Source organism: Periplaneta americana, chromosome 13 (genome assembly GCF_040183065.1).
Source record: "Periplaneta americana isolate PAMFEO1 chromosome 13, P.americana_PAMFEO1_priV1, whole genome shotgun sequence".
Taxonomy (NCBI): domain Eukaryota; kingdom Metazoa; phylum Arthropoda; class Insecta; order Blattodea; family Blattidae; genus Periplaneta; species Periplaneta americana.
In genome coordinates, this window is record NC_091129.1 from 8,961,159 (window position 1) to 8,976,361 (window position 15,203).

Below are 15,203 nucleotides of genomic sequence, written 5' to 3' on the forward strand. Positions count from 1 at the left end.
GCTGTAAGCGGATGGACAAACAAACTCATAATATGTAACCTGTGTGATGGGTCCAAGGTTTCCGCGATCGTGAAATTGTATTCGACACATGATAGGGTTGGTAGGATTATTCTCTTCACTTCAATCAGTTGTTCTGTTTCGAGAGACATGGCACCTGAATGTTAAGTTGAAACCTGTAAATTACAGTACTGCATGGCACAGTACTGTATTTTCTTTTTTCAGTCTTATCGACTGTAGTTCAAAGTTGCAAAGAATTTACTGTAGTACAACATATATTTAGAATTAAACTACAGTAATACATTTCGTTTAAAGCGTGAAGGGATACATAATGCATATTATAAATTTAGGAGAGAGTCGGGTAGTATCGGACATCGGATAATATCGGACAGTGAGTTTCTTTCATCTACCACACGATGATAGTACCTGATTAACATGGTTACGTTTCTGTTATGTCGCATAGAGAAACGTAACCAAGTTAATCAGATACTATCATCGTGTGGTAGATGAAAGAAACGCACTGTCCGATATTACCCGATGTCCGATACTACCAGACTCTCCCCTACTGTTAGATTGGGGAGTGTCCCTTCCAATAAAGGACACCTCCCAGATGCGGACAGATTGTTACGTCACTTCGATGTCCGTAAAGGAGAGGTTTCACTGTATAATTAATTAATTATATTTTAAAATATAAGTATACTGGTATTAAAATATGCTACAAAAATGATAAATTTGCTTTCGAAGGGAGCAAGAGTAAGGTGGTCCGCGGAACTGTTCTGACTTAAAAAAATGGTCCCCATTTCAAAAAAGTTTGAGAAACGTTTTTTTTTAGAGTAACAGTTGAGCTCATTTTGGTACATTACTTTGATTATTAATCATTTATTACAAAAAAATTCAGTCTTAAATTATACATTTTGTAATTTTTTTGAGTTTACTTTTTGAATAAATTATATCCATTTTATGAACTACAGATAAATTCATATAATTTTTGAAAGGAAAAGAAAGTGTTTCTTCCATCTTAACTTAATGTTAAAAAACAGTATTGTTTCTTGAAAGGGCAGGCAGGATGTTTGTTTGCAAACACCACTAATGTGGAATAACTCTTCTCGGGTTCTCAGCCAGGCGAGTTGGAGATAGAAAATGGCAGAGCTAGCCGTCGAAAGCTTGGAAGCTAATCTCCAACTCACCTGGCTGAGAACCCGAGAAGAGTTATTCTACATCAAACGCCGGGAAAGCCTCAAGTCATACACCACTAATGTGAACTATCAAGTGTTCGAGTTAGTGTAGTGTTATAAAACTCTCCAGTCTTCTTTTATCATGTCTGCGCCCTTCTCACCAATCATTATCGTTGGAGCATTAGGATTTCCACTCATAATGGTGGGCATTATAGACGCGTCTATTACTCTCAGCGCCTCTATACCACGCACTCTAAGTCTGGGATCTAACACAGCATCGGGGTCTGAGTCCGGTCCCATCTTGCAAGTTCCAGATGGGTGATATATTGTAAATGTGAAATGGCGTAACGCGCATTCCCAGTATTCGTCGGATTTGAACGTGTGCGATCCACATCCAGGCATAGGGATCGTGTGAAGCCTTGATCCGAACTTCCTGAACGCAGGTGTTGTCGATAAGTTGACTCCTATTTTAATTCCTTCTACCAGTGTTGCAACGTCCTCGGGATACGCGAAGTAATTCGGTATTATTTCGGGGTAATGGAGAAAATTGGCACTCTTCAGTCGAACCCATCCCCTACTTCGCGGCCGCAGTAATAATGGTAAAATCATCCAAGTCTCTGCTTTAACTAGTGGCTTGTACATGGTGTTGTATACCCTATCACGCAAGCCGACAATTCTTCGAATTTGCTCTCCACCGTCTGAATTTATGGAACTCGGTGCGAAGTGAAACTGAATATCAGGCCAGTCTATTGACTTGTTAGCGTATTTTGTATTGACGAACGCTACTCCTTCAACGCCGAGTGACGTCAGCGGTCCGCGCTCATTCAGAATGTACTCCAAAGCTACGGGAACCGTCTGATACCGCGATTTCTTGAAAGTGATGGGTTCGTCCACAGTAAAGGTTAAACCACCTAGTCCCACATGATCCTGCAAGTTATGTCCGACTTTGAGGTCCTGTATTACTGGGATGTTTAGTTCTTGGAGGTGATCACGCGGGCCAATGCCGGACAGCATCAGCAACTGCGGCGATCCTATGGCACCTGCGGAGAGGACGACCTCACGACGGGCTCTGACGATCTGCGACTTGCCGTTCCTCATGAATTGCACTGCTCGTGCCCTGGGGCGGCCGTCCTTACCCGTGGAGTCCAGGAGCACCTTCATGGCTTGAGTGTGCATGGCTATGTGTAGGTTGCGTCGTAAACGCACTGGCCTGAGGAAGGCTTTCGCCGTGCTGCAGCGCGATCCTCTTCTGATCGTTCCCTGAGCGATCATGAAACCAGTCTGGAACTCGCCGTTACAGTCCCTGTTTTCGTACCCCAGCTCAGTTCCCCCCTGCACAAACGCCAGTGCTAGCGGGGTTCTCCACGGCGATTCCTGTACTGTGAGGTAACCGCCTGTGGAATGGTACGGGGTCTTAGCGAGGTAAGGGTTTCTGTTGTCTTCAGACTTCATGAAGTATGGAAGAACTTCATCGTAGCTCCAGCCCTCGTTTCCTAATTCAGCCCAGTGGTCGTAATCGTGTCGGTTTCCCCGTATGTATATCATGGCATTGAGGACACTTGAGCCTCCGAGAACTTTTCCTCGCGGCCAGTTACACCTGTCGCCAAGCATTGCGAGGCAGTACTGGGAATCAGTCGGTGGTGACGTCTGATACTTCCAGTCCAAGTCTGAAAGCTGAAGGTATCCTGCCAGTGAAGGTATGTCGGAGATCTCCGTCTCATCCCCGCCAGCTTCTAGCAACAGAACGGACCACGAGGGGATCTCGGATAAGCGATTCGCAACAACGGCGCCCGCCGAGCCGGCGCCCACGATGATGAAGTCATACTCGGGCAGTACTTCGCGCACGTCTATCGGTCTGGACTCGGGGTCGATGGTGTTGTAGCGGAAGTAGGCAAGGCCGATGGCGAACAGTGGGATGACCCCCCAGATCAGCCCGCTGCTGCCTGCGAACGCCCCGAGCGCCGTCGTCACTGGCGGCATTTTCCCGCTGTTTCAGCCGCAGAGATGCAGCTTGAAGCGCGAACTCGGTGATAGGTAGAGCAGGAGGCGGCGTTGCATGGTGGCTTTCTTTCTGTCGATGGTTTTCTAGCACAGGTCCAGTCTGTAACACATTCAGGAACAGGTTTGAGTTACACATACTATTAAACTGTAGCGAAACATAAATTGACGTCTTTGCGCTTTGGTGTTTTTGTAGATATAACTAATTGCTTTAGGGGGATATCGATTGAAAGTTTTGAGATATCTTCAGTTGAAAGTTTCAAATAAATCACCTAGAAAGGGACAGATTTCTGGTTCATAACCACGAAATGAGTCGGTATTCAGGATGAATATATCACAATCTTCCAGTTCGTTATTAATAGATTTCGAAATGTAGTAATAATGAATTAATAAAGTCGATAGTTAAAATTACTTCTAAAGCAGTTTATTTGTTTTTTTTTTTTTTTTTTTCTTTTTGGTTGTAAATATGACATCTCAATATTAAATCGGAAAAAGCTCCGAAAGGGGCTTTCAGTAAGTAGTATAAATAACTAAAAAATGACAATTTTTGAGTTGTCGAACTTTTGAACTGGACGATCGATATAGAGGTTTGAGCACTAAAAAATTGGGGAAATCAGTTTTTTTTTCTCAGAAACTAATGACTCTTTCACCTTGCAATTTGACATGCTCAGTATTCACTGCATCTGTAATTATAGACTATTTTCAGATTTAATAAAAGTTCCATAATTATGAGTAATTATCATAACAAAAAAGTGGCAATTTTTGTGCACTGATATGCCGTTTTTATGATAGTGTCCACAAATACGGATATTTGTGAGCCATTCTTTTTTCTATTTATTCCTGAATGTCAGATGAACAATATGAACTGCAATCTTTGAAACGTCTACAATAGAACAGTTTTTTAAATTTCTTATGGGAAGTTAAATTTTTAATGTTTTTAGGTAAAAAGAAATAGACTATAGGCCTAAATGTTACAACAGTAAATGTAGTTCATCTTGTTCACAAGTATGCAAGACAGTTGCATGCAAAATTTTACTGCGGTATCTTAAAAACTTACTGAATTACCACAAAAGCGGTTTTGAAAAATACAAGTTACGGGAAATGGCCGTTAAATATAGGCTATCTTGTGTGTGGAGAGCTAAATAAGCGCACGCTTGCACGTTTATGGTTATATCTACCAAAATATTGTATATATCGTAAAAATTCCTTCACTGGCATAAAGATAAATGTCCAATCTTTATATAAAAAATAAATTGGAAAATGACTTTTTTTTTTTACTCTCATACCTGTATTTCCCCCCCCCCCCCAACCCTCTGTACATTCAACATAGTAACACAAAAAGAGGACAGTTGAAAACTTGAATTAGATAAGGGTTTCATTCATTCATTCATTCATTCATTTTATTCCGTAGATCTTACATGAGCAAGCTTTAAGATGTGGAACAAGTCAAAATTTTACAATATTACAATTACAATTTTTACAAATTTTTATAGTTTTACAATTTAGTAATTTTCTACAATTTTTACAATTTTGTGCAATTTTTTACAATATTTTTGCGAGATATAGTGAGATGAGGTGAGGTCCGAGGATTCGCCAAAATATTACCCGGCATTTGCCTTTTGGTTGGGGAAAACCTCGGAAAAACCCAACCAGGTAATCAAATCAAACGGGGGTAATCAAATCAAAGGGGTTGATGCCAAGGACTCGCCATAGACCATCCGGCTTCAGTCCCATGACTGTGGAAAATCTCTGAAGAAACCAAAGACCAAAGGGGGATCCAACCCAAGCCCGAACGCAGCTCCGGATCAGCAGCCCAGCGAGTCTGCCGACTGAGCTACATCGATGGCTCTACTAAAAGTATACAATACATAGCCAATCAGATTATTAAATTTACAAACGCAAAACGATCATTCATCAGTTGAGCTATATGTATAATACAAAACAAGTAAGTTTATTAAATTTAAGGCATAAACAATTCAGCCAGTTGTGATATACAGAAATTGGTAATACATATCATGCAAACTACTTCAAATTACAAACACAAACAATTTATCAATAGAGCTATATAGATTACTATTCAATTTAAAGCATATACAATTCATCGGCTAAAGTGTCATACTTGTGAAAATTGTGTTTTTCCTGTAATAACAAGTTATGTACAGATGCGGAATTAAAATTTTGAGCGAGTCTTGATGGGAGTCCACCTGTATGTAGGTAACAATTTCTTTCACACAACTGTCCACAAGTACCATATATACAGGGGCTCTTGTTTACTGCACATGCGCAGTGTGTTGTAAGCGAAACTTATACAGGGACATCATTTTATTTTTACTTCAATTTTTATTGTACCTGAGTTTTTGAATGTACTTCACTCCCACCCCTTCTACTAATGAAGTTTCAACTGTTCTCCAGACAGAATCAAGGCCGCTTATAGTAAACAGCACTGAGTTACTGAGTATAGTACGTTCCAGAAATATCTTCGCGTTTTCCAGTGACGAAAGAACTTTTAATATTGAATCATATTTTCGCACAGGTACTGTCCGTTTGCCTACGTCGCATCCCGATTTCCCCCACCTGCTTCTGCTCGCCCCTCTGTAAAAGCAGGGCTGTCTTAGCTCTTTTCTGAAAACATTAATTTCTGTTAGGAATTGGACGTTTACGTAATATTATACAACTGTTTAAAATAACTTAAATAAAAGGGCCTCGTTAAGTAATTAACTGTCACGTGATTTCCCTCCTTTCTACGATCCTGCGGCATAACCACTTGGACGGACAGTAGATAGCATGTCTGAGTAATTTTATCTGTGCGGGTCGGGCAGAAGTGAAGATTGAATTTACAGTACGTAAGGTACTCTTTTGTAGAGTAGGTACAGAATTATTTCAACATGAGTTACTAGTACGAAGGACGAAACTGGTAATTGGAATTAGATGCAATAGTCTATAGTGCGGTAATATGCACAAAAGAACTGAAGCCTGTAGGCTATCGGAATGAACGGCTACCATTTTAAAAAATGTGTTTAAATATCCATATTATGATTATTTTTCAATTTAACTTCATTCTCTATATTGTACGCTAATGTGCTGTAGACAGTATAATATACACTGCATAATGAACACGTTCGCATGGATAACTCAGTTCGTGAGTAAAAACACTTATTCTTAATACAGTACTGCATTTTGATTACATAAAAGCCTAATGAAAATTATCGATCTCAAAATCGCGATATTTCGTAGTTTACGTAAGTGGATGAAGTACTTTTCTTCCCTCCTATAACTAGTAAAGTGATTTGTTTGTGTTTTACGCCAGTATCATCGAACTCCGGTTGTGGAAGGGGGTAGCGAACGGTGTTTCCGGTTCTCTAAAGGTATAGCCAGGTTAATATTAAACATTTTAGTAAAAATAAAATTATGTCCCTGTACAATAAGGGAGTTCCCAATTTTATTTCCGTATCTGTTCCTAGCATTATAACTTAAATAAGGATTAAAGTTGCAAACTCGTTTCTTTATCGTTTTATTAGATGTTGATACATGGCGGGACGTAGGCGTATATGTGCCAATACTGTAATAGGATATTATGAAACAAGTTTACGATGTTATACTTTATGGCAGAAGTCAATGTTTAGGAAACACGATTCGTTTCCTAATATTGACAACTGCAATAGGTGTATAACATTAAAGACGAGTTTCATGTGTCATTTTTTGTACGACATCATTATAAAACAGTTAATGTAGCTAGTGTATTGCGATACAAATGTGGTGAGTGCATTATAATAGAGCCTCGTTTAGTAGACTGTATTCTAAATCAGGCCTGCACAAGGTTTGCGCTCTCCGAGCCGGCTCACAGCTCATGAGCGGAATGCAGATATTAGCTGCGCTCTGTATAAGGGTGGACTGGAAGAAAGGGTGACCTCGTACAAAATATACACAAAAGGAAATACTATTACGAGTGTTTATGAAATGAATTCCCTTTCATTGTTTGCAAAACTATCTTGGACTATTATTAATTAATACAGAAATATTTATTTTACACAAATAATAGAAATTCTATAGCTACTTAAATGTACAATATCATGTTATATTTTTATTTATCAGTGCATCAAAACGAGGTTTTATGCTGTTGGCAGCTGAAAGAAACAGTAGCCTACTGATCGTAATGAAACATCAGTTACAGATGTTCGATGTCTGCCTTTATTAAAGTTGGTTATAGAAAACAGTTGCCCACAAATATAAATGTTGAGCCAAACATAGCAATCATTTTCACAGCAAGTCAGTGTAGTCCTGGATATTATTGCAATGTTTAGTCTTGTAAAACTCAACCAGGCTAGTAGTATTATTCAAACGATCTTTAGCCCTTAGGTCACAATGAAGATCAATAAGTCCGAGCTGTAAATCGTTAAATGTTAAATGTTATGTTCCGTAGTAGTAGGTAAGCAACGTGAAACAACACTGTTCTAAATTGTTGTATAGGTAGTTGACGGAATGATGTTTAATATGGGGAAGGGGAGAACCCAGAGGAAAACCCCAACTGCTACCTTGTTCGCCACAAGTATCGCTATGAATTTTTCAATGGAAAATCCTAGGCCTGACCGGGGTTCGAACCCGAATCACCTGCAGAAGTGGTATTGAATATACTCACAGACGTATTTCAATCAACTGAGATTCTGTCATTCTACCCCCGCTCCGTTGTTACCGTTGCCTATCAACTGTAAGGAATATGCAGTATGTAGATGAATATGGCTGATAGAACCATGTCCACTTGCAGAGCACGGTGACATGAAAGAACTGGGACAAAAATGGCATAACCGGAGCAGAAAACTAGTTAACAAGAACGATATATTTCTGCATTTATTATGTAAATTTGAGTTATATAATTTTGTAACGAATTTAGAATTTTTAAACATTCATACAGGTGCGGCAGAGGAATCGGACGATTTTAAAATGGAAATAACTCAGTAGTTATGTCTATTAGAACAAATCTATTACTGCCAAAAAAGCTGGCTATGTATGCCATTTTGTTGACATACATTTAGGTTGTCTTCAAAATTATGTCCTTCAAATGGTGTCCGCCTCTCTCCATGCACTCTTCAAGTCTCTCCCTGAAGTTGCGCGTTGCTCTTTCCAACATTTGGCCATCAATGTTGGCGATTTCCTGGGCAATGGCAATCTTCAGGTCATCAGTTGTTTGGGGCCTGTTTACGTACACTTTGGACTTCAGATAACCCCACAGAAAGTAGTCGCAGACGGTAAGGTCAGGCGAGTGGGGAGGCCAGGATATGTCGCCATGCCGAGAAATGATGTGCCCTGGAAACATGCGACACAATTGTTATTGAATTTTCTGCCGTATGAGCCATGGCACCATCTTGCTGAAACCATACAATTTGTCTATCAATCTCACGTAGACGCCTACGCAGTTCTGGTTGAAGCTTTTCGTCGTAGGGTTCACTAATCACTGTCACAGTGTTCCCGTTCTCCTAAAAAAATACGGGCCTGTGACGCAGTATCTAGACACAACACACCAAACTGTAACCTTTGCATAGTGAAGCGGACGCTCGTATAGTTCGTTATGATTTTCTTGGGCCCAGTATCTAAAGTTGTGCTTATTAACATAACCATTTAAATGGAAATGTGCCTCGTCACTCATGAACACAACAACTTCGTCAGCCAAAATTTCCACAATTCTCTCGGCGAATGTACTACGTTGAACATAGTCTCCTCATTCAATTGCTGAACAATCATAAGTTTATATGGATGAAACTTAAGATCTGAATGCAATATTCGGCGCACAGAACGCAGTTCTATAGCCTGCCGTCCAGCTGATCGATGTGGACTCCTCGTAACAGCCACTCTTACTCTTACTTGCTGGCGTTCGTACACTTCGAACGTGTCCTGGTGGTTTCTTCTTGCAAGCTGATGCTGATAATTTAAAGTTCTGTACCCATCTCAATATGGAACGGCTCCGTGGCGACCAATATATATATATATATAATTTGAACTGGTAATGGAAATTACGGGAAAATGGCTGAACGGATTTTCATAAATGGCCCGGTATTTTAAAGCTTGGAACCCAAAGTTTTTCGGAAAAGTAGTAGTTTTCAGTGATATGTCAATTTTCCTACATAATTTTCGTATTTTCCAAAATCCATCTGTTGTCAGTTTTGAGAACTAATTTTATTGAATCACGGCCGACTTGATTGAATTTCAGAACAAAACACACTACAATAAACAATAGGCTATTACACGAAGGCCATGACCTGCAGGATTGCCGACATATTTAGAGCTCAATTCAATTTGTTATTAAAAACTAATTCTGCAGTGTATAATTTTCTGAGTACAGCTGTGCATTGGATATTCAAATCTACGAAACTTGAGGTGGTTTGATGACATTATTACCATTAGAAATTAAATATTATTAGCCTATAGTTAATATCATGATGCGTCTATTCTTCATTAATTGTACATAATATTGATGCTATATTGATGAAATGAAAGTGAAACGTTTTGAGGTTATGTAAGTAAATATAGAGAATATCTTAATTTAGATCTTCATTTCTATAATTTACTGAGTGACTGCTATATATAACTACAAAACTCAAGTAAGATAATAATATTGTTATTAAAAATCAAATATTTTTATACTTATTAACCCAGTGGGGTTGGGTCTTTTTCATATACTTAATGGCGATGTGGAGTAGGTATTGATATGTGTCATTGTCTTCAGTATTGGCTCGAGAGAGCGCAAAAATTACAGTTCCTAAGGAAAGATAAAAAGATATTACTTACTGATAAAATAAGAGGCCTAGAAAATTTTGTAGTCTCCAGATCATTTCAGCAAGATCTCTTAGGAGGATAAAATGATTTTACGCTCTACATTTCAAGTTCTACATGCAGCAGCTATACGAAAATGCTATTGTTCGAAAGCTTAGCAAACCTGACATTTTTTCTAACTTTCACCTACAATCCACAATGACCTGAAATAGCTACTTCTATCGTCCTGACATTGATACTTGCGTTTTCGCGTTGAAACTCAAAAACTGAAGTTGGATAGGTTCAAGAAAAAGTATTTGGCCTAAAAAAATCCATTCAGAGGGAGTATGTTTAATTATTATGGAAGTAAATAACTATCAAAAAGACAAGTATTCTTCATTGAAAATAAATCTGAAAAAAATTTATTTGAATGTCTAACGAACTTAGTTTGCAGCAGCATTTGCTGCACAAGCCACTAGTTAAACTGAAAACGAAAGACACGCTGGGTTTTCACAACTGAATTAGCATACTTGAAAAATGTCTCGATAACGGAAGCACGATGCTTCGAGCTCCATACTTCCATGATCACACAAAATGGCATCAAAAATGCTAACAAACGACGGTCGATCGATATCCATAACCCCTCATGTTGCTCAGTAAACGGCCTTCTAAAATCGTCAGATTCCTTTGCCGCACCTTGCATTACATTATCAAAATATATGATAGAGATTTATTAAAATTACTTGCGTCATTCGTGAGGAATATCGACGGGTAACAGAATATACAACTGGTTAACCAAAATAAAAGGAACCAATCATTGCACTCACACACCTACTGGCACTTACGTCAGAAATAGTGTCATATATAGTATGTAAATATATATTTATTATTATTTATGTACAATGGCTGGAGAAGGCGTCCTGGCGTATAAGACCCTAAAACGGCCTCTGGCTCAAAGCCAGAAAAGTCAATAAACATCAACAACATCATACTATGTTAGCTAATTTGGTAACCAGTACTACATGCAACAGTGGCATAATTATTTTGATCTTAGTAGAACACAGAGAATTCTTCAAAAGTATTGCGTAACTCTACAGAACGCGTATGCAAATAAACCGCATTCAACCCCCTTACTTTCTATTTTGCATTCATTATATTCATGATCATTGAACTGTATCACAGTCTACTATATACAGTCGCGAAGTTTGAGGTGTTTTTTTGCAAATCTCGTGATAAAGCGCTCCAAGCGGTTAGCAACTAGAAACAATAGACTGTGCATGGTCGACTTTGGACTGTGTCGTATTTCTATCGAGTGCTAGCTCGTAGCGTATTTCACATTGATGCTTGTGAAATGTTCGTTATTGGTTATAATGAAAATGTTAATGGCTGAAATATAATAATTGGAATAATAATAATATGGGACAAGGAGGAGACGTTTGTAGTGCTATAAATTGTAGCAACAGTAAGAGAAAGAGGCCAGAGTTTTCCTTTTTCCGATTTCCGAAAGATTCAGAAAGGTTCCTGGGTTTCCACAAGATGCTGTGCAGAAACAAAACTCTTAATTTTAAAGTTCTTTGTGACTGTCAGAATACATTATATACTTAAATTTCATAATGAAATGTTTCAGTCTAACCGAAAGGACATTAGATACCGGTTAAAGTTCTGTCACTTAGGCTGCTAAATTTCCAGAGAAATAAAGGTTAGGTCTACTTTTTTTTTCAGAGGCTATATTTTTAATTGTAGCTATTAATTTTGTTATTATTTTTTATGTGTTATTTTACTAAAGACGTAGAAAAATTAAGTTTGTTTTAATGAAATTTATTGATCACGTTTTATTTTCAATTCTGGTGGGATTATTATTGCTTAGGCCTACTTTTTTTTTCAGAGGATATGTTTTTAATTATAGCTGTTAATTTTGTTGTTATTTTTATTTGTTGCTTTACTAGAGACGTAGAAAAAGTATGTTACAATAAAATTTATTGATCACGTTTTATTTCCAATTCTGGTGTGATTATTATTGCTTAACCTCATCCCACTTTGTTAACTACGTAAGCACACAATACAAGTACCGGTACACGTAAGTTACTCCATTAATTCATATTTCCATTATTATTGTTGTAAAGAGAAATGCAAATTAATATTTAATGGTTTCATAGTTAATTGTCTCTATAATCTTGAATGAGTGAAGCTATTATAGTAAATTTCAGTTCGTTTTGCACAAACAAAAATTATGTTGCAGGTATCTTCGAGTTTATGGTGGAATTTAATATACTTCATTAAAATAATAAATTAACTTTACGCATTTAATATTTCAATAATGGAAGGAAGGTGTTAATTTTTCCCAAAGAACACGACAACGAAAGTGTAACATATTTTTTCGTCTGCTAGGAGAGAGATCTGCGATGATGAGGCGATAGTAGCGATCCTAGTGGTGGGCAACTACCCATGTTTGCATTTTTACTACATATTGAGCTTCGCGACTGTATATAGTAGACTGTGACTGTATCCTGAACAGTACATAGCCAACAAGTTAGATGATCATAGGGCATTAGACAAAGCAATCCACTGCTGGAACTTCTGCATATAATGAAACTACAAAGTGAATCATAGGTACATATAATTGAGGCGTTCAGAGCTGAAGTGGATCAAGTCACAAATTTTCATAAATCGAGTTAAATTTATTTTCTGATTGTCTGAGGTTGAATCTTTCCCGAGCAGTAATGGATAAAGTCTTAATTCCAAGCATTCGCCGGTAGGTGACACCAACCTCTCTTGGTGCAGATTATTTGTTCACGATGTTCTGAGCCATAATGGATCAAGTCACCAAAGTGTTGCATCAATTAACATCACAATTGTTTATATTTTATAAATCTAGAATTTTAGAATGCAGGAATAAAATTATTGCTAGTGAAATTAGATAATCCACTAGAACAAGTTAACTTTAAGTCCTGTTATCTCAAAATGAAGTCTCATAGACTTGATCCACTTTAGCTCTGAACGCCTCATATAATCTGTTTATGTCATCATTTGAAATACTGTGGTTGTACGTTTCTTAATCTGTTATTAACCTGGCTGTAGCATCAACGTTAGCATTACTTTCCGAGAATGTACTACTACCATACAATGTAATAATAATAATAATAATAATAATAATAATAATAATAATAATAATTGTTATTCCAGAATACAAACGCACGCTATGAAATAGAACGTAAGACAGTGGAAATTATACATCATCATCATCATCATCATCATCATCGCCACCGGCGTGGCTCAGTCTGTTAAGGCGCTTGGTTGCCTGCTGAAGTTGCGCTCGGGCGCGGGTTCGATCCCTGCGTGGGCTGATTACCTGGTTGGGTTTATTCCGAGGTTTTCCCCAACCGTAAGGTGAATGCCAGGTAATCTATAGCGAAACCTCGGCCTCATCTCGCCAAATATCATCTCGCTATCACCAATCTCATCGACACCTAGTAGTTGATACAGCATCGTTAAATAACCAACTAAAATCATCATCATAATCATCATCGTCATAGTCATAATCTGTTTTATAGATGGGTCATTGGCCTTTACTGCGCTCTTTCGTTGAAATTTTAGATAGGCCTATAATACAATTTTATTTATTTAATTTCAATTTATTTAAATTCAAATATACAGAATAAAGAAATATAATTACAAAAACAAACAAAGAGAAATACAAATAAAATAATACAAGCAATATAAAAAGAAGATACAGTAGTATTAACAAAATTTGAGACCGAATGAGCAGCGCTCGTGCTCGGTCGCAGTTCAGATATAATATTAAAATAAAAAATAATAATATAAATAAATAAGTAAAATAAAATAGGAACTAAAATATAATTACAGCGGCAATGGAATTATATATTATAATATTAACACTAGAGAAGAATAATATCGCACGTGAAAAGTAGGATTAACACATATTTCAAAATTATAGAATACAAATATAATATAGGTTGATTAATTCATACACATAGGCTATAAATTTATTTAATCAAATTTAAGATATTAACACGTTTCTAATTTTCTTGTTATATGTTAGTGGGTTACATGTTAGAAGTTCTGGGTGTAATTTAGTTAAAGCATTGTACAACCGAGGGCCAAAATTAATGCTATGCTTTAGACCAGCAGATGTGAGACATTTAGGTTCTACTAATGTTGAATTAATATTTCGTCTTGTGTCATAATTGTGTGTCTGTAATACAAACTTATTACGATTTTTATGATAAAATTTTAACAGCGTATACTTATAAATTTGTTCAATATTAAATACATTAAATTCAGAATAAATTCAGAATAAATTAATTTAGTTGGATAATCGAAACGTTTCTTCAAACAAATTTTAATTATTCGTTTTTGTAGTAAATTTAACGGACTAAGATTAATTTTTGTACTTCCACCCCAAATAATTCAGTATTCTGTAGCACTCCCTGAGAACTTACCGCAATTTTTGTCTGATAGATACTAGATTGTATTTTTAATGGTTGTTTTACGACGCTTTATCAACTGCTATGATTATGTAGCGTCTGAGTGAGATGAAGATAATAATGCCAGCGCCGAAGATCACAAAGCATTTGCTCTTAATGGGTTGAGGGAAAACCCCGGAAAAACCTCAACCAAGTAACTTGTCCCAACCAGGATTTGAATCCGGGCCCGCTGTTTCACGGTCAGACATTGCTAGTCATTAACCACAGCAGTGGGCAAGATCATGGTTAGAATTTAAATTCTTTACACCATAGTAATTGTTACGTAGAGTGATAATTCGTATTGTATAGAATTGATCGTGACTGTTTCTCTCTTGAGCTGTCAACAGTGACAAATGCACGACTGCAGTCGCTTTGTGAAACTGCAGGTCGTTTAGTAGTTCGTGATTGTTCCATACCTCACGATTCATGATGATTGGGGGAGGGAATACACCTCAACTGGAGAGGAGGCAACACACGCTACTACTCTTGTACACTAACGGCACTATAAACATTATCTTGGCTACTGTGCTGGTACTAGTACTTAAGTTTATTTATACACACTTTAACATCTGTGGTCTCATCGCGTGTTTTACGATCTTTAGGTAGGCCGTGGTTACAATCGAGTTCCCGTTTCTGTTATGTGTTGTAGGTGGCTTGTGTTCATGTAACTGATTTTCGCTTTTGATTAATATCTTTGATACTGGTGATTGAGGCGTTGATGAATCTTGCTATGTAAATTTACATTTAGCTCTGTGACTGAGAGAAACCGTGAAAAACCCCAGTCAGATTGACCGGCCACAGGGTT

General features: G+C 37.5%; 1 protein-coding gene across 1 annotated transcript in view; it reads right to left on the minus strand.

Moving 5' to 3' along the window:
• Positions 1-490: 490 nt before the first annotated feature.
• The window catches only part of LOC138711725 (glucose dehydrogenase [FAD, quinone]), a 34,460-nt gene continuing 19,747 nt past the window's right edge, over positions 491-15,203 (minus strand). The window contains exon 2 of the mRNA XM_069842883.1: positions 491-3,273. Coding sequence (XP_069698984.1) covers positions 1,287-3,152 — 1,866 coding nt within the window. The 5' untranslated portion in view covers positions 3,153-3,273 and the 3' untranslated portion in view covers positions 491-1,286. The remainder of the gene's footprint in view (positions 3,274-15,203) is intronic.